At 37.4% G+C, this 20590-nt stretch overlaps 1 protein-coding gene across 7 annotated transcripts in view; it reads left to right on the top strand.

The window, feature by feature from the left end:
• Positions 1 to 20590, top strand: part of LOC131330167 (protein translocase subunit SECA2, chloroplastic) — a 47146-nt gene that overhangs the window by 8176 nt on the left and 18380 nt on the right. For all 7 annotated transcript variants that reach the window (XR_009200989.1, XR_009200988.1, XM_058363663.1 and 4 more), the window contains 19 exons: positions 336 to 427; positions 1036 to 1101; positions 1257 to 1321; positions 1433 to 1520; positions 1640 to 1705; positions 3530 to 3645; positions 4166 to 4256; positions 11907 to 11990; positions 12091 to 12183; positions 12276 to 12371; positions 12472 to 12557; positions 13481 to 13559; positions 13687 to 13800; positions 14923 to 15018; positions 15087 to 15150; positions 15337 to 15626; positions 17275 to 17330; positions 19561 to 19678; positions 19774 to 19854. Coding sequence is in view for 5 of the 7 variants with exons in the window: in XM_058363663.1 (XP_058219646.1) it covers positions 336 to 427; positions 1036 to 1101; positions 1257 to 1321; positions 1433 to 1520; positions 1640 to 1705; positions 3530 to 3645; positions 4166 to 4256; positions 11907 to 11990; positions 12091 to 12183; positions 12276 to 12371; positions 12472 to 12557; positions 13481 to 13559; positions 13687 to 13800; positions 14923 to 15018; positions 15087 to 15150; positions 15337 to 15626; positions 17275 to 17330; positions 19561 to 19678; positions 19774 to 19854 (1841 nt within the window). In the remaining 2 variants the exon portion in view is untranslated. The remainder of the gene's footprint in view (positions 1 to 335; positions 428 to 1035; positions 1102 to 1256; positions 1322 to 1432; positions 1521 to 1639; positions 1706 to 3529; positions 3646 to 4165; positions 4257 to 11906; positions 11991 to 12090; positions 12184 to 12275; positions 12372 to 12471; positions 12558 to 13480; positions 13560 to 13686; positions 13801 to 14922; positions 15019 to 15086; positions 15151 to 15336; positions 15627 to 17274; positions 17331 to 19560; positions 19679 to 19773; positions 19855 to 20590) is intronic.

Raw genomic sequence — 20590 nt, 5'->3', positions numbered from 1 at the left:
AAGGTGCTCCTCGTGCACTGTTTTGGTTCCTTGAAAAGAAAATAATAGAACTATTGGCTTTGTGGTCTGCCTGATGAAAAAGTTGATGAGGATAGTTATGTTCCTGGAGTTGGACAATGGAAGTCGAACTGTTGATCCTTTTTTGAATCTTTCTGTTGATCCCTCAGATTGAACTGTGTTTTGGGTTTCATCATGCACGGTTAATGCATTCCGGGGTTATGCCTTTTGATGTGTAGATTTCTTTTCATTTGGTATTGGGTTTGGTGAAAATATTGCCTCTACAGTTTAATACACTAATGCTGTTTGCTGATTTTTCCCCATTTCTTTTTTCGCAGTGGTAACCGTCAATGACTACCTAGCTCACCGAGATGCTGATTGGATGGGTCGTGTTCATCGATTCCTAGGTCTTTCCGTGGGTCTTATCCAAGTAAGTTTCTGTTTGTAAGCCACTGAAAGGACTCAAATATGTTGCCCCGTCTGCCTCCCGACTTTGGATGCTTTAATTGTACCAGAGTAGGGCTGTCAATAGGTTGGATTTGGACAATGCATTACAAGATCCATTTTAACTCACATTACACAAGGGGATCGTGGTTTGAATCTGAATCCGACGACCGGGTTTAGTTTGAATATAATCTGCAATTCTGACTTCGATCTGAATCTGCTACAAATAGTGAAAACAAGGGCTTTGATGGGAATGAATCTTGCATTATGTAACGTTTGGGACAAAAAATTTGCTATCAGGCCCGGTTATCAGTTGGCTCAAATCTCCATAGCATTGAGTTATATTCATTAATAATTCTGTTGGATTTCAGTGTGTGGATCTAAATTTTCCTCTTAAACCTACCAAATCTGGTCCAGCCGGCGTCTTAATGGCATCTCTAGGTTAGAACTTTCCTGGTCATAATTTTATCCCAGGACATGAGTTCCTGAGGCTGGCTCCGTATAATGTCTCCAAGGAAGATCATCATTGGGTTGTCAAACAAATGTAGTAATGCATCTTTTTATAGCTCTGTGTCTTTGGTTGTTTAAATATAGAGGGGGATGACAGCTGATGAAAGAAGATCCAACTACAGATGTGATATTACTTACACCAACAATTCGGTAAGTCAGATCCAATATAATGTTGTTCCCTGTTGATTTTTTTATACTAGTTTTTGCAATTGGATTTGCGACAATTACTTGGCAGCATTGGTCGCTTTGCCTTGTGCGGTTGTTGTTGACCAATTGGTACTGCATCTGTTGTGTTGATTGGCCAGGAACTTGGTTTTGATTATCTCCGAGATAATCTTGCTGGAAGCAGTGGACAACCAGTGATGAGATGGTAAACCCTCAAATCTTGGATCTTTTTTTCATTGGTTGATCTACTACAAACTTTGTGTGGAGTTTGTGTCTAGTTATTTTGATTTGGTATTGGTGCAATTTTCAACAATAGGCCCAGGCCATTTCATTTTGCTATCGTTGATGAAGTTGATTCAGTACTCATTGATGAAGGGAGAAGTCCTTTATTAATAAGCGGTGAGGTAATTGGCAATGTCTTCTCCGAAGTATTGAAATTGCAGTGATGGCTGTAAAAGTGAGAGGAACAGTGTATGAGTAATCTTTTTCAGCTGCAATTTACGCTTTATAAATGATATATCAGGCAAGTAAAGATGCTGCACGATATCCAGTTGCTGCAAAAGTTGCTGAGCTGCTTGTACGGGAACTTGTGAGTGCAATTTTCTACCTTTTGATCCTGTTTACTTTTATCTGCTATTCAGTTATTTGTAGGGATGGCAATGGGTTGATTCAGTCCTGGTTTTACGTACCATACTCGAACCTGAGTGTTTACGTCCACCCAAACCCGTTCCGATACCCGACGGGTGTGGTTTTCAATGTGTCATAACCAAATCATGTGGGGTTTGGTTTATACCAAGGTTCTGAGTACCGTACCGGATAGGGTACCGATTTTTTTACTAGTACGGTATGTGCCGGTACTGGTAAAATTTCGGATATCTTTTTCAGATTTACCACTATAAATATTACATGTTTATTAATGGTAGTACAATACTCAATTTGATATAAAAAAATAAAATTCTTTTTAGCTATATCTAAGAATTGGAGAATAGTGTAGTCATGCACATATTACTGGGCTAATGAGTGAATGGATGGGTAAAACAATAATAGTGCAAATATATGAAGAAACTAAAAAAAATACTGCATGTTATCCCACAATGCTTACAAAATTAGGTAAAATTATTCAATGCCCCTAGGGCACTACCACCCGGTGCCCCAAACTCTTTCTCCACCACACATTTGTGTGGTCCCCACTCCCCACCACGAAATGTGTGGAGCCCATACAAATGTGGTAGAGGAGTTTGGGGCACCGCCACATGGTGGCCCAGGGGCATTGAATAATTACTCCAAAATTAGAGCACATCAGCTTTATGATCCATTTGATGCAAGGGAAAGTGACTTTTTGCAGCTTTACATACAATCTACAGCAGTAAGTTATCTGGGATAGAGAAACCCACCAATCTACAGCAGTAAGCTACCGGTACTTGACTGAGACAAAACGAGTCCGAGACTAAAGCTGGACTGACCGAGAAAATCACTGAAACAGAATTAGCTATGTATAGTACCAGATTCCTTCCAAAACGGTAGCTACCAGGCCGTACTGCCCAGTACAGTACGGTATTTATAGCCCTGTGTTTTTACCTGAACCGCACTGTACCCAAGACATAGGGTCAGAGGAGGCTGTGATTGTATGCTGCCTATATATAGCAATGAATGAATGGTTTTGGAGTTTTCATACTGAGACTGTCGAGATACGTGAGGACTTGAGAGGAATTAGGAGAGGAGGGGAATCGTCTATAGAAAATACTAAATAGACACTTGAAATTACAACGTTGGGTACGTATATAGGTGTATAGTTTAAGAAGCCATAAGGGCATCTACAATCCACCTCTATTCCTCCAAAATAGATGGATGTGACACATTGAGGGAGAGATTTTGTAATTTACTCCATTTTTTCTTCACTTTTTGTACTTTTTGGGAGAATCTTTTAGCGACCCACCGTCTTTTTTAGAGTTTGGTCTTCCAAAAGTAAAATTGGTCCTCTAAAAATAGAGAACCAAAAGTAAATTTGGAGTGCAAAATCCCTCCAAACTCTAAAAAGGACGATGGGTCCCTCAAAGATTCTCCCAAGAAGTACAAAAAATGAAGAAAAAAATGAATAAATTACAAAATCTCTCCTCAATGTGTCACATCCATCCTCTATTTTGGAGGAATAGAGGTGAATGGGAGATGCCCTAAAGGATTATCAAAATCTGTTTTGGGTTTGGTTCGGTGAGAGTATTTCCTTATTATACCAAACTCAATCCAAATTAGCCGTTTATTTCGATTTTAAAACCAAAACTGCCTTTTAGGTAGGGAAATATCAGTCTATCCTACAAGACTAATTTGCTTTGCTTTGCTTTCCAATTACGCAATAATCAAACATGATTCTGTGCAACGAGACTGATCTGCTTTGTTTTTTCAATTGTGTTAATAGCATTACACTGTAGAGCTCAAGGATAATTCAGTGGAGTTGACTGAACAAGGAATTGCGTTGGCTGAGATGGCTCTAGAGACAAGCGATCTATGGGATGAAAATGATCCTTGGGCTAGGTGAATTACAGTTTCCTATTTTTGTTATTGTGTAGTAATATTGTTAGTGGTGATTGACAGTATTTATGAGACCGGTCAATAATTATCTGCAACTTGCTTCCAAATATCTTTCCGTTTTGCCATGTTACTTTTCATAATGTTCGTTCAAGGACCATCAGTTAGGTTTCCCCCTACTCTTCTCCTTATTGTTCACGTTATCATCATTTGGGCAATCTCTACTACTTTTCTTTTGAGTTTGCCATTGATAAACAGTCTATGCACATTGAGCACATATCTGTTATTGCTTTTAGGGTATTGAACTTCTCTCCTCAACATAGTATCATTTCCAGACCTTGTTTTTTTTTTTTTGCTAGGTGAAAGTTAGTAGTGTTAGTTGTTGTAGTTAGTGAGGTTTGAACCCCAATCAAATGCATACGAGTACATGGTGCCTACTACTGGGCACCACTCCACTCTACTTGCTTCTTGTTTCTTTTCGATTTGTTGGCTTTCCAACTTTATTAGTTCCTCTAAAATATTTCAGATTTGTTATGAATGCTTTGAAGGCTAAAGAGTTCTATCGGCGGGATGTGGAATATATTGTAAGAAATGGGAAGGTTTTCATTATCAATGAGGTATTATAAGAATTTCGTATGGTTTTCACTTCATATTGCTTTAATCGTGGAATACTTGATTTATTTTTATTTTCATGTGTGGTTTTACTTTTTATTGGACAGGAATGAATGAATCATACTTTTCACAACAAAACAATACTTTTCCACAGCAGTATGCATGTGTATAATACTTTCTTAGGGTCTGTTTGGAACTTGTGGAAAGGAAAGGAAAATAAAGGAAAATGGTTAAGAAGAAAATTGTGAGGAAAATGGTGAGATAAATGTACTGTGCTCAAAACTTAGTTTTCTTATTTTCCTCGCACTTTCTTTCTAAACCAAACAAGGTGATGATTTTTCTTTTCCTTTCCTTTCCTTTCCATAGGTTCCAAACAAAGCCTTAACCTAGGAAAGTGGGCTTTGTGAATGTACAAAAGTCACATCTTGTCTCAAGCATCATCTCTAGCAAGGTTGGAACTATGTGTTCAGGTGGTGGTGCCATGAGGACCCTTAATTTGTGGATAACACCTATAGGTACCTAAATATTCCATGCAAATTGTCACCCCGAAATCTCACAAGACTCGAGCATGTGATTTAAGGATAAGTAACCAATACAATTATAAAGACTAATATCTATTTATTGGGTCACCGAATAATACATAATCTGTTCAAATCGTTCCCATAGGTGACAAGTTTTTATAATTTTTTTTTGAAAGAGGGTGTTGGTTTTTGAAAGACTATCCACAGTCAAATTCGATTACAACACCTTGTCATTTTAAAATAGCAACAATGAGATTTATAGCCTCTTCAACAAAAAAAATTAAAAAAATACATTTATCTATAGAGACCATCTCAACTAGAACTATTTCTATGACGACATAGACTATTAAACTCCATGGCCTTAGGCCTTACAACCAAGGTAACATAAATTAGAGGATAAAAGAAATTCATATTTCAAGTATGCATGATCAAGAGGGTCAAAATATGCTATTCAACTTGTTACAAACCCCTAAAGAACGCCAAGTCACTAGACCTCCAAGGCTTACAACAAAATTAATGAGAAAGAAGCATATCAATTAAGCCTTTCTAAATATGAACAACTCCAAGATTACTATGCCTTCGGATCACCACTTTACCTGAAAAATTGAGTTAACCATAAATGAGCCAAAGCTTCTACAGGAAATACGCGAAACGAATTGATATGAATATGTAAAGACTGATGTACAAAATTATGTACCTTTTCTTTTTTATACAATTGTATTGAAAAGTTTTTCATGCTTTCTTTCCCTTTAATGTTCAAAATAGAGTTATTAAACCACCAAACAAATGTCAACTCAAAAATAGCGAAAATAATCCGTCCATAATGTTAAGTCTCTTTTTTTTCTTCCCTTTATTTCTAAATAATCAAAAGAATGCTATTAAACTGCCAACTCAAATCAATGAATATAACAAACAACCCATAAATGTCGATACGGAAAATAACACTGCCCATAGTATAATAGCCAACCAAATTGAATATTAAATTTACTCAACACCAAGACATCAAGTTATATGAGTTGCTCACTGATTCAATCACCCCAAACCGTACTAGACGTCTCTAGCACACATGCACTTTAAGGGCTACTAACCCGAAAGCAAAGTAACCTACCCCACGCAGGTTTGCGGACTTTCACTGACAGTGTCACAATTGACCAAAGTTCTCCAGTGACCCAACTCAAAATTACAAAAATAGCAATCCGAAATGTCTCAATACTTGACCTTAAAGTCCAAATCAAATAAAATCACCCAAATTCATTGAATAACTCACTCCGTCAATATAGAATGTATTCAATGTAGTCTCCACAATAAAATAATTGATCCAACCATAAACATATACTTAGCAAGTATACATAATCATAAATCAAGAAATTCTTTTAACAAGTTTACTAATTATACAACGGGAAAACTTACTATGTATAAAAGAATGCCCATCTAAGTTATTAGTCTTTCATCAAACATGTGGTATGCATAAGAAACTAGCTCATTCTAGTATCTATTCAAATTCATAACTTTCACTTTGAAAGTGAACCCCATACTTGTAAGGTAAAATATACCAAATGTAGTACAATCTTATTTATAAGCATGAATCACAATACAAAAACTCTAACCAAAACTCATGTATAGCCAACAAACCCAACACCTCAACTAGGACTTAGTCTATAATTTGATTAGTCTAACAAGAGCAAAAAAGAGTACGCCAATGCATATACACATCCATATTTACTCATTTAGCATAAATCCTATCTCAAAGAGCAATATCCCGAAATGCTTGCAAACCCAAAATTGTCTGGATGCCACTTTGTTGGGATTGATACGTAGCCCTCTCTGCGTAGGTTGTGCTTCCTCTTGCCATTTTTTCGAGATTTGTGAATCTTGGCCTTCAATTTTGGGGTTGTAGTTTTGGGGTTTGTAGGGTTGGTGAGAGAGAGAGATGCAAGAAAGAGAGAGAAGAACGAAAAAAATAAAAAAATAAATAGGGAACTCATTGTTGACTCTTGCTCCACCTTCTAACATGTTACATCTTACAAGTTATAACACTAATGCCCCCATGACTACCAATTTTTATTTATTTTTATAAAAATAACACGTAATAACATTACCAAATAAAATAAATTAAAAATAAGCAAGGGTCTTTACACAAAGTCTCCTTCCTCCTTGGGTTGGTAATAGCACCCTGCTAACAATATAGAAAACTAAATAATTGTATAACAAAATGCAAAAAATTCAGTGGTTGTAATCTAGTAGTTTGACGGTAGTGATTTAGAAGAAGACAACACATACCCCTACATTGTTGGTTTTTGCTGTAGCGACAAAGTGACGATGTTATTGTACTATTCATGTTGGTAGCAAAAGAAGATGGAGTAACAATTGAGCTTTGTTTTGTCGTATCCGTTGGCCTATCACTTGGTATTAAGAAGCGAGTCTGGTGTATGATGAACCATGTCAACTGCTACTTTGAGAAGCATGAACATGTCCACCAGCCTCACGTACACACAACACTTTCTGGACACATGTTGGACATGCCTAAATATGTCTTATTCTAGTTCTTTTAGTCGGATACATTTTGGATCCTCTAGGACACGTTGGGGATACTATTGGGGCATGCTAAGAACACATCAGGTGCTTACAATATAATTCTTATACCTTTGTCCAATTGAAAATTTCCATAGAAAAATAGTTCATGTAAAGTTATATACATAATACAGACCATTGATTTGTATCCTCATAGTATTAATGTTAATTTGATCAGAGAGTACCTTTTTTGACTTTTGAATGAATATGTTCGATACATACTATATCATTAATATATGCCATGTAGAGAGACCCATAGATTATTTCTTTTACTTTTAATGTTGATATGTGAATGAGCCTTTTATTGTGGATAATGTTTTGGGGTTATTGTGTAATTGCATGTTAATTGTGGGAGTTGATGAAGTGCCTTTGTGGTTGAGGGGTGTGTGGTGTGATTTGTACCCTTATAAGTTCCATAGGAAAATCCACTTTACCTTTTTTCTTTTCTTCCCCTGATACGTCTCTCTCTCTCTCTCTCTTCTCGTTCTCTCTCCCATGGTTCACTCTCTCTCTCACCCTCTTGGATCTCTCTCAAATACCTCAAACCCATGAAAATCTACCCTTATTTCATCATATTCTAGCAATCAAGAACTTGGAAATTGTGTGATCAAGCTTGAAGAGAGTTTTTCTCGGTGGGTTTCAAGAATCAAGCTTGGGTTGTTTGGGGTTTTGCTCACAACCCACTTGGTAGGGATTTCTTCTTTCTCTCTCTCTCTCTACATGTTTATGTGATGATTTGGTGTTTAATTGGTGTTTGATCTTCCATTTCCTTGATTGGGTGAAAATCTGCGAAGTCTAAATCGCGTATCGCATTTTTTAAAACCCAGTCGCTATCGGTACCGCATCTTCGGTCCTACCAGTAGCCAGACGCCAGAACTGAAACTCTTGACTTTCCCTACCAGTACCATGTTTTTCTTCCTATCGGTACCTTGTTTTGGGCTCTACAGGTTGCCTTCCAGAACCGAAGTCCTTGTTTTTCCCATCGGTAAGCACCAGCAGATTTTGTAAAATTACTGTTGCGTGGATTTTAAGGCCGTGGTTCTTGTAAATTGGGGGGTTTTATGTATATTCATGGGATTGAGATCATCAATATATCTCACACATTGTGATGCAATAAATCGATTTTTGATGACAAATTTATTGAGAAATGAGAACTAGTGAAGTGTAATGGTTGATTTTCTTTTGAAATTGGAACGTTGATACCCAATACATGGAGAGTTATGTCACTAGGTCCACCTTCGGGTGTGTCGTTAGGAACGTGCTTCACAAGCTCTTATCTTTAGCCAAAGGACGCCACGGGGTCCAAAATGCCCGGATTACCACTAGGTCCACCTTCAGGTGTGTAGCTATGTATTTCACTAGGTCCACCTTCGGGTGTGTTGCTAGGTATCACTCATGAATCCATGATGTATTGGTGTTAAAACGGAAAGTTGCTAAAGAAATTACGGTTAACGAGGAAATGTTTTAGAAACGATTGTGTGTGTGAGTTCTTTGGTTTCGCATGTACACTGGTGCCGTTTATTCTCATTTTACTCAAAATGGCTTTGCTCATGTTACGTTTCCTTTGCACATGCCATCTCATATGCATTTAGAGTTTGTTGGAGATTTCTCTACTGGGCAAGTGTGTGCCCAACCCTTCCATTTTCAGGTACAAATCAAAGTTAATGATATGGAGTGCTTGAAGTGCATTACTGGACATTTGGAAAGCAATTATTCTCTCTCCACACCCAACTACACACACAGACACACATAATGCATATGTGGTGTCTTCACATTGGGACCCACCACATTAACTCAGTGAAACAAAATGGAAAACAAAAAAAGAAAAAGAAAACCCCCCATCGTCTTCCTCATTCTCTCTCCGAACAATGTCTCTCTCCCTCTCTCTCTCTCTCTCCCCTTGAAAAGCTGACTCTCTTTCGTCCTCAAGGGCAGATATCAATGCCTCTCGTTTACCATTTCCCTATTCTTCATATTGTTGGATTCTAGGATTGGGTGTTATATTTTCTCCCCCTTTGGTTCCTTGTATTCACATGAAAACGACCATTCTTGTTTAAAGTACCTGCTTTGAGCTTTCTTTTATTTGTTCTAGTAAATTGAAGATTACTTAACATGAGTGAAGGTAGGTGATTGGTGGAGAGAAATGTGGACACGCCACATATGCATTATGTGTGTTTGTGTGTGTAGTTGGGTGTGGAGGTAGAATAATTGTTTTGAAAGCTCAATTTGAAGAGTTACCCATTTATCTTGTTTAAATTATGTTTTGGAGATGAAAATGTAACGTCATTTATATATCTTTTGGCTTTGGATAAATGTAATAACATTTATATCCTTCTCTCCTTTATTACTTATGGAATATTGGATTGTAACCTATTGAATACTTCCTTTGGGAAAGGATGTTGGATCTAGAGTGCTCATTAGGTAACTTTTGATATATTGAAGATAGATATTTGAGAGCTTTTGCTCCTTGTATTCCCCTTTGAGAGATTTATCACTCATATGAAATCTATCCTTGATTTGGTTTGCATCATTTGGTATCAGAGCATCTAGGCTTGATACTTATCATTAATCTCGCCGGAGACATCACCAGAAACCTAATCCATGCCGGAAAACCTTGCCGGAACCCTAAGGTGGCGCCGGAAAATCTCGCCGGAGCTCATTTTCACTAGATCTCCCTGTTTCGCACTATCTTAGACCCAAATCACAACCCAAATCAACAATTCGGAGCCCTAAACTCTCATTCGTGACCTATTGGAAGACTCCAAAAGCAGCATACCCAGACCCTGAAAACACTAAATCTAGCCTGTACAACCTCGGATAGAGCTCGAAACCCTCAAAGCGCATCAGTACAACCTTCGGTTCTACTGAATCGACTTCTTTCGTAGCCTATTCTTTTGATTCGAAGGCAATCGGAAACTAATCTGCTGATTCGAAGGCTATTCTATCTGATTCGAGCCTCGTTGCAGCTAATTTGAGCATGATGAATCCTAATCTACATCTTCGAAATATGAAATCCAGTTGGGTTGAAGACTTTGAACCCTAATCTGCGGGCAACTTGGGATTTCGAGCACCAATCAACTGATTGGGGACATTTCGAACCAGATTTGAGCATGTCAACTTCTATCTTGTCAGGTTTGAGTGTTCTACGTGGATGGTTCGAATTTAAAATAAACTATTTGCCAGAATAGTTAGACTATTCTCGAGAATAGTTTATTTTAAATCCGGACCATGATTGCCATGATGAACGGCTGAGATTAGAGTCCTTATTGCCATGACGGACGGGTGAGATTAGAAGTCCTTACATAGCTTATGTAAGGGAGTCCTCACAGGAAGTGAACTCATATATATATATCCGAAAATTTGTGTACTTTTCAGATATATGAATTCGAAAATCCATCCAACTTTCAGACATGAATCTGGCAATGTCGGAACAGATTGTGTGAACAGGTTGCTGATGGTGAGTTATTGGAGAAGAAGATGGAGAAGAAGGGAGAACAGAGAGAGAGAAAAGAGGGAGAATGAACTGGTGGTGCCGTGGTGGAGAAGAATGTAGATGCAGAACAGAGAAGTGGGAGAACATGAACTTGGTGGTGGTGGTGCGACAGTTATGGAGGTGGTGTTGGGTTGCTGGTGTGAAGGAGGGGATGTGGTTGTATGTTGTAAATTTATGGGTATTTTTGTCAATTCCATTGAGGGCATTTTTGTCCGAATATTTCTTGCTTAAAAATGGGTTGTATGCAGTAAATTTGCAGTTGTATCTAGAAACTCCCAAAAGAAAAGAGAGTCTAGCTAGTGCATGATTTTGGTTCTGGTTCTGTTATATGGTTGGATCTCCTTTGGTGAAATCTTTGAGGCTGGTCTTCTCAACCATTTTGTGTTTGTTTGGGACTTGTTTGCTGGGAAAAACTTAGCTGCCCAATATTCGTTTGGCCCACCGACCTGCACAAACAGGATCTGAAAACGTGGCCCAAAAGATCAATACCAGGTTGATAATAGACCGTGGGCGTTTCAATTTATATCCAGTACTCTTTTTGGTAACACATTGCTGTGGGACTATCCTTCTTTAGGGTTGTCACATTATCCAAATTTCCTGATATAATTTGGTGCAAAGCAATCCCCTGTCACTTTTGTGTGCCTTTAATATTTATATAAAATTTGATCTCGTGGCAGGATCCTCAAGCGTTCTGATTAGAAAAAGGATCCTTGAACCTTGCCTAATGTACTCGCTCTTTCAAGTACTGCGTTCTTAGTTTGCCTGGGGTACTTTTGTGTGCCGTTAGTATTTACAAATTTAGTCTCGTCGCAGGATCCTCAAACCTTCTGATAAGAAAAAGGATCCTTTAACCTTGCCTAATGTACTCGCTATCTCAAGTAGTACGTTTCTAGTTTGTTATGTCTTGACAATTAGAATGCACTTTGGCAACATTCATGTTGACAAAGAGTCTGGTATATGTTTTAACTGTGTTTTGGGGGCTGCGTGATTGTATAGATTCTTGTTGGTGATAAAACCCTGGACCTTTCAAAAAGAAGGAAAACTTATAAGACTGCAATAACCTGCCGCAGTTGACTGGAAGAGTAGAAGAGAAAAGGAGATGGTCTGGGGGTATTCATCAGGCTGTAGAGGCTAAAGAAGGTCTCAAAATTGAGGTATATCTTGATTAATATACTGTTTTTTTTATAAGGTTTATTCTTTCATAAATGTTCAAAAATCCAGAGAAAGAAATCATATCATCTGTTTACTTTTTAGGCTGATTCAGTTGTTGTGGCACAAATCACATATCAATCACTATTTAAGCTTTATCCGAAGCTATCAGGGATGACTGGGACTGCAAAAACTGAAGTATGTAGACTCTGGTTATTCTGAGATGCTGTTTAACTAGTTTAGTTATTGTGCTTGCTGACTCATTCGTTTCTGCGTTCCCATTGTTGCAGGAGAATGAGTTCTTGAAAATGTTTCAGATCCCAGTTGTTGAAGTGCCAACAAATCTGCCAAATATTCGTAATGATTTACCCACCCTAGCTTTTGCGGTATGAGTGCAGCATTTAAACTTTGTCAGAACTAATTCTATGTTCCTTTTATACAAGTTTTTCTGACCTAGCATATGCTTTGGGCTCTGTACTAACTTAGACTGCACGAGGGAAATGGGAACATGTTCGTGAAGAAGTTGAGAGCATGTATGGACTAGGCCGTCCTGTTTTAGTTGGTTCCACTAGGTATTTTTTCTTCCGGTCCTTTTAAATTTGTTAATTTGGTTAAAAACCTTTCTCTGGGTTTTATGATAGGTTTGCTGCTGCTTGTTCCAGTCCATTTTGAATTTGTTATTTGCTGCCAGAACTTTCACTGGTCTTCTTATTGTTTGACCACCTTCCATGTATTTGTATTTTGTATCCTTGCATTTCAGATAAACTGCGTGCTTGTGTTGCGTGTGTGCGTGTGTGCATGTTCAATTTTCTTCTTCTTGATAACTATACCTTGAAAACTTTTTGTAGATTAGTTTGGACCTAATAAGTAAGAACCTATTCGTTGAGCGGGAGCACCTCCAGGGTGTGTATAAAATATGTGCCGTAGAGTAATGCAGTTTTATGCATTCTAGTGTTTTCTACCGCTGCAGAAATTATAATACATGGGAGATGGGTGCCTAGTAGATCCTTAAGGTTATGCAGACTTTCATGGATATCTCATTACGTTTACTGTGTGGGACAAGAGTATGATATTCTTTTAACTCGTCTTCAGGTCTTTATAAGTACTACCTTTTTTTTCCTTGATGGGAACATCGATGACCAAAGAATGGAGGGTACTGGCGTCTAACAATGGTCTCCTGGTTAAGAAAACACTTTGTCTTGAATACAAGTAGCATTATTTTTTATAGTAAGATATGGTTATGTGAATCTGCAATGGAAGACTTCGATGTTCAATCTCACCATATTGCATCTCTTTGCTTGAATTTTCCTGTCTTATTAGGCTAATGAGAATCCTTATCTGCAGTTTTTTACAGGAGTTATTCAGTATTGGTGTACTCTTATTTGGTTATACTATTTTACTCTTTATATTTGCAGACCTATATTTATTGGATTTGTAAAGTGACCCCAAAAGTACCCAAACTAATAAGTACGATACTGTCACTTTCTTAATGCAGTGTTGAGAATTCTGAATATTTGTCTGATTTGCTGAGAGAACGAAAAATCCCTCACAATGTTCTCAATGCACGACCCAAGGTTTGTTAAAAATCAAGTTATGAAGAACCTTGAATTTTGGATTAATTGTGTCATTTTGGTGGTATACATTAATGTTCCTAATTTTTGTGACTGCATAACCAGCATGCTTCTGTTGTTTTTTCCCCAGTACGCTGCTAGGGAGGCTGAAATTGTTGCTCAAGCAGGGCGGAAAAATTCCATTACTATTGCCACAAACATGGCCGGTAGGGGGACTGATATAATATTGGGAGGAAACCCAAAGGTTAGTGTGAGGATTAAGTTAGATAGATGCCTTAGGTCCATCCCTAAGTCACATAAAGTGTGCGGGTGTGAGCGTGAAAGCGTCTACTTTTAGAACTGTAGTTGAGAGCGCTTGAGAGTGTTTTCACTATATATTTAAATTTTGAAAGTTTTCTTATACATTTCTAAGTGATCATAACTTTTTCAAGAATTTTTAGTTATAATTTCTCTGATCTTCCACAAAAATGTAGACATTTTGTATTTTTATGACAATCCATGCGTTCATTAGTATGTTATTGGGTACATATCCATGTAACTAATTGTTTTAATGAACAAAACTCCATGTACAATTTTGTAAAGTGAAATGAACTTAATGTGGTTTTGTTATTTTGACTTCACTTTCCCTTCTCCTACAAATTTAACTACTGCCAATACTATTTTTATAATGACTTGTAGCAGTTCTAGGCAATTCCTAGCAGACATTGTTTAGGGTCCTTGTCTGAGAGAACATCATTCCAAGTTCATAAAGTATTGATTTGACATATTGCAAAAATTTTACTGCTGGAACAATTAATAAACTTGCCATGTGTTGCATTATTATTGGCTGGAACTTTAATCGGTGAATAGATTTGAACCAATTCGCAACTTGTGGAATTTGAGTTCGCGTATTCAAGCGAATTGACATACAGTCCATCAAATCGCGATCTGAGGTCCATCCTCCAATGGAAACTAAGTTGTACTCCCTCCGTCCCATTTTTTTGCCCCCTTTTTAACTTTTTGATGTCCTATATTGTTTATCCGTTTTAGAAAACTGAAGTACAAGTTTTTATGAGTTTTCCCTTTTACCCTTCTTTCAAGAATTGAAATGACATGTCTAATTTGAATGGAAGGGCATATGTTGGAAATTTTAGATTTTTGGTTTACAGTGACTGTGTTGCCTTATTAAGTTGGGTCCTCAATATGAACAAACAAATTGGGCCGGAGGGAATAGTTGTTAATCAGGGAAATTTCGTACGGATTGCGTTTTTATTTAATCTAAGTTTCTCCACATGTACTTTTACTTTTCCATGTTCCAGATATGGCTTCAGTGATGAGAAACTAACCTTTTTTCTTTCTTATGCATTGCATTCTCCCCCTTTCTAAGATGCTTGCGAAGGAAATTATAGAGGACAGCCTTTTTTCATTTTTGACGCATGAAGATCCTGATTTTGAAGTTGATGGTGAACCAATTTCACAAAAGGTAACTACATCTTCTTGTTGTTTGTTGTTTAAGAGAGATTCAGTTTCCTTACCAATCTTTCGGTGTAGGTGATGTCTAAGGTAAAGGTCAGAGCATCTTCACTTGCTTTGCTAGCTAAGACGGCACTGATGGGTCAGTGATCTCACTGTTGAAGTCCTTTTTAATTGTTAGTTGCCTATATAGTCTATTTTTCAAATCACTTTTGTTGTTCATTCCCCTTTTCTTTTTACTCAGCTTATCGTTATTTTTCTTTAGATTTTTCCACATGTATCTGCCTGTTATTTATCGTGAGAACTTTGGTTGAAACAAATGATGTAGCTAAATATGTATGCAAAAGCAAGGGTAAGAGCCATACATATCAGCAAGCAAAATCAATTATTTCTGAGTCTGTGGAGATGGGTCAGTCAACTGAAAAGGAAGAACTTTTGAAGCTTGTTGAAGAACAGTCTGAGATGCATCCACTTTGTCCATCAATAGCACTGGCTTACCACTCGGTTCTAAAGGATTGTGAAGAACATTGTTCCAATGAAGGTTGGGAAGTGAAAAAGCTTGGGGGCCTTCACGTGATTGGGACCTCGTTGCATGAGTCCCGGAGAATAGACAACCAGGTGAGTAACTGCACAGGTGGGAAGGTGCAAATACATAATACACTAGTTTTTGAGCCACTATTTTGCATTTCTGTGTTGACTTCTGAAAAACTGTCCTTCCTGTATGTGAGTGTCTAATGCTTTGTTTGGATTGGAATTTTAAATTTTTTTTGAAAAATAGTAGGGGTAATAAGTGGAGAGAGATAGAGAGAGAAATGTTGAAAGTAAGAAGAATCTAGAGAATTTTTTTTTTTAAATTCTTTTAAAGTTACAAAGAGAACAAAGCATAAGCATCCATGCCTCAGAATTGCTTTTCCCTCATTATTAATAGCGGGATGCTAACAGTCCTTCATTAACATCTTGACCACTAACATTGACAATACAAACTGTTCATGCATTTTTGTGGATGCTTTGCGATCGCCTGGAATATTCATGGTTATTTGAATTCCATCACGTATTTTGTGACCGCAAATTTGTGATCAACTTAATGTTTAATTCTTTACCTCTTTCGAAAAACCATTTCTGTATTTTTTCCTCCTTAGGTCATTTGTCCATTCCAGTTGGCTTGTTTTGATTGAGGATTATTGGAGGCAAAGGAAAAGACGAAGTGATAAGCTGAATTTATTCTGCGGTTTTCTTATCCTTTTCTTGCCCCCATAAATAAAAAGTACACCTCAGTTAGTACCCATTATGGGTGTTTGGGAGGGACAAATTGGGTGCAGACCTTATCTCGAACCCACAACAGATGTAGCGTAACTAGTTTTGGACACTTCTTTTGTAACTAGGAATTCTCCAGAACACTTGGTCTCAAAAAATGTTTTACAAATATGAAGTCGCATATCCTCCATTCTCAAGACAAAATGAAACAATAGTCAAGTTAAATGAAGTCCATATGCAAGGTCCCGACAGGAGATTACCAGAAAACAAAAGGCCCGAGATGGCCTCTCAACTGATGATTTATGAAAAATTCGAGTTAAGGCCTTGCAAGTATCTGCTCCACTCCCATGATGGCCTCTCAACATGTGATGCATCCTTTACTCTCTTTACCACTTGCTCGAGCGCTGAGATAGTGGGGAAATAAATAATCAGAGTTCATCGAGGCCAAGGTTCTCCAATCGTGAGCCATGTGAAATGTCAATGTTGAACATGGGACTAGCATAAGACATTTTCGCTCCTTCCGTGGAATAACTATGATAAGTTCAAGAAACTTAACAGCAAAAACTTGGGTTCTGATTGTGTTGTCTGCCTGTGCTTTGGTTTCCTTATTACAGATGGCAACCTCAACTGTTTACGTTTGTGAAAGAGTGTTTTTCTGAACAGGTGTCAGTTCAATTTATGTTGATTATTTTGACCTTCAGCGTATCGTATACGTAAAATCCTTCTGAAAGGATTCGTCAGTTTTGCCTTAAGTCTTATTGTGCTCAGAGACGATTGTTATTTCCCAAGATGTAGTTGTTCCTTGACCCAAATTTTGATTTCCATCGTCTGAGTTTTGATGTATTCTTCAAGTTTTTTGCCCAAATATGTTCTTTGCCATAAGTAGAAAGTCCATAAATTGGAATTTAAAGCTTTAGTTTTCATGTTTTTCTCATTAGATTATTTTTTGTTCTTCTCTTATTGCTCCATGTTAGACATATTTCTAACTGCAATTTGTTATGCTTTTTCAAAGCTCCGTGGCAGAGCAGGTAGGCAAGGGGATCCTGGATCAACACGGTTTATGGTTAGGTATGACTCTATTCTTGTTTAGAATTGACACATAAATGGCTCTTATAGATAGCTCATAGCATGATTAAAGGCACTTTGTTAATTTAATTTTGGAGTAAGCACATCCTCATGAAGCCTTCATCCAATTATTTGTAGTCAGTGTATGATCCTCATTCTCAAATTAGCTCTATTCAACTCCACATACATTGTTATAGTTCGAGCAATCATGTCCTTTCCTTATAACCACAATTTGTATCCTTATTTGGCCTTCCTATTGTCTTTTGGTGCCTTGAACCAGAAACAAGTGACTCATCAAAAGTTGCACATGCGTTGCAACCTGAGCCTGCTTATCCTGTTAACGTATATTAAACAATATCAAAACTAGGCCAATAAGACTGAAAATTCTGGTCAAAATTCTTGAAAGGATTGCCCAAAATGAAACCCCTAAAAATAGGCGCCTAACGTGTCAGTCAACTTTCAAATTGGCAATTGGAACCTCTGAGAACGAATACCTCATCTCCAACCATATAAGTTGCCACAAGCATAAATGGGTTGCAATTCATATATCACCATACCTTCTACTTATTCCATATCCCTCTAACCATCCAACAATGCGATTGAGGAACTGGGTGTGACGAACTGAATCTTAACAAGAAAAGAAGCATATCTGATAATGCCTTTGCGACAGGGCAATAAATGCACCGGTTATTTCCCTATCTATTCTAATATATAAAGGGGGAGCACCTTTTGGTGAGGACTCTCCCTTGAGGTAGTTTCTACAATTTGCATGGCTTCTATTCTCCAATAACTGCAAGGCTAAATAAGACATTTCAATCTACGAAATCAAACTCAACCGCTTCAGTTACCCAATTTTGTATGATTCCCAACCATTTTTTCCGCTTGTCGGCAAAGATGACAATGATAAATCGAGATTGGTTTGAAGAAGACCCTTTTGAAAGAGCAAATATGCTTTGCATAGTTTATATGCGAATGGGATGAGTGCAAGGAAATGGGTCATGCACCCATGTCATACAAGTGAGTTCCTTTATTTTTTATTTTTAATGAGTTTGCTTTCCTGTGTATAGAAGTAGAGTTTAATCAGTTTATTTACCCATAAGTAGAACAAAATTGACTACCCATAAGTAGAACAAAATTGACTTCAGTTTTAATTTTTTTGAGAGAAACCCAGCAGTGAGACGGGTGGAAGGAAAGAGAAATATATCTTCCTTATTTTGCTTGATCTTTTTCAAATTTGTCCAGAGATAAGAATATATTTTGCTTCCCATTAGTAGGAGGTTATGCATTGAAAATGAAACCATGAAACACACACACAAAAAAGAAGAAGCTTTGTTTGTCTTTTATGTACAACTGAGTTTTAGGAGTATTTTTTTAAGCCTTCCTCCTTTTGGATGTGGTAGAACATGTTGATTGTTTTTTTATACAGATTTGATTGTTGAAATTCTTATTGATATTTTTACTTTATCTTTTTGCTGCAAACCCATACAAATAATTAATAGTAAAAGTTTTTTTTTTTATATAATTTAGAGTGTCTGTGTGAGAGCAAATCAATTTTGGGATCAATTCCACCGTCCAATATCGTAAGCCAATTAAAATCGAAGGAAAGCCTGTATTAACCTCTAAGGCCAAGAAATAAAGAGAAGCTATTTTGGAATTAGGGAATTAGCAATTTCAGAATTCTTTCCTTTGGCAGAATATAGCTCAAGAATTTTTATATTAATTTTTAGAGATTGGTAGTGGTATTGAGTGGTTTCGAACTTGATGATGTATCTAAATTATAGCTGACTGGAGGTTGGGAGACTCGGGACACATGCAATGCGTTTGCAAGTCGGATTTTGCATGTTTCATCAAAATCAGATGAAACAAACAATAACCATGGAGATATTATGCATGTTATGTCAAATTCAATTAGCACATGCATCGTGTGTGCCCGGCCTCTAGTCAGCATTAATCTTGCATGGAGAACCCCAATTGAGTGTAAATTAGCCTTATAGTTATATAGGCAATAGTAATGATTCATCTGGACATTTGTCCACCTAGAAAGGCCACTTCATTAGCCTTCCACAGGAGATTACATAAGCTAATAAGTCTGCCGTCGTAGTTAGTTATTAGCTGAGATTTTGAATCCTATGATCTTTCTTTTGGGTGGTTGCCATATTTTAGCTGATGCAGAGATGAGAGGATTAGCTAATGAACTTGCACATACCTATGCTTATATTTATATATTTAACAGCTTGCAAGACGAGATATTTCAGAAGTTTAGTTATGACACTGAGTGGGCTGTGAAATTTATATCGAGAATCAATAATAATGAAGAGTTACCGATTGAAGGTAGTGTAATAGTAAAACAGGTACGAGTTCTCACTTTGTTCTTTTATTTCCTTTAAAGTTCATGTTATCATTACTTTATTTTATTTGATCGTTAGTGATGTTACATAACTTTCAGCTTTTGGGTCTGCAAATTAATGCCGAGAAATACTTTTTTGGTATAAGAAAGAGCCTGGTAGAGTTTGATGAAGTGCTGGAGGTACGTACTTAAAAAGTAATGTTACCTTGTTTTGAGCTCTTGTTGCATCTGGAGTAGAGTTTTTTGTTGCTTGATCGAAAGATGTTTTTAAATACAAGTGAAGGTAAAAGGATCAAGGGGATGCTACCGGTGAACACCAGTATAACAAAAGTATATCTACAAAATGAATGGCCACACTTGCAAAAGGATCTTAAATCTACAAAATTAGCGAATCTGCAATTCACTTGATGTAAATTTGTCCATTCCGGATACATAAGGAGGGAGTTGTGGGGGTGAAATGTTCGTCCATCATCCTGCATGATTTCCCTATGTTGCTCTTTGTTGGTGCACCTCAATGGTGGGTCTTCTGTAAATATAGATCACTTGATCAATCACAATCTTAAGCTGAAAGAATCCCGGAAACTATGGAAAATTAGTGTTTTCGAATCTGCAATTCACTTGATGTAAATTTGTCCGTTCCCGATACATAAGGAGGGAGTTGTGGGGGTGAAATGTTCGTCCATCATCCTGCATGATTTTTCCATCTCAGCCCACAATGCCCCTTTAAATACTTTCCAAAATCTTTTTTGAGGACTCTGACTGCGTCTATGAAACAGTAGAAGGGGAGATTCGCTTTTGGGATCCCTCTTGCCTTTGAAGTAGGAGCTTTTACTACTACTACTACTACTACTACTACAACTACTGCCTTTCTGGATCCAATGAAAGTTTTAGTTTGGCTTTGCCATGGTATGTGAGG

The sequence above is a fragment of the Rhododendron vialii genome, chromosome 6a, assembly GCF_030253575.1.
Source record: "Rhododendron vialii isolate Sample 1 chromosome 6a, ASM3025357v1".
Lineage (NCBI taxonomy): Eukaryota > Viridiplantae > Streptophyta > Magnoliopsida > Ericales > Ericaceae > Rhododendron > Rhododendron vialii.
This window is presented reverse-complemented; position numbering and strand designations above follow the sequence as displayed.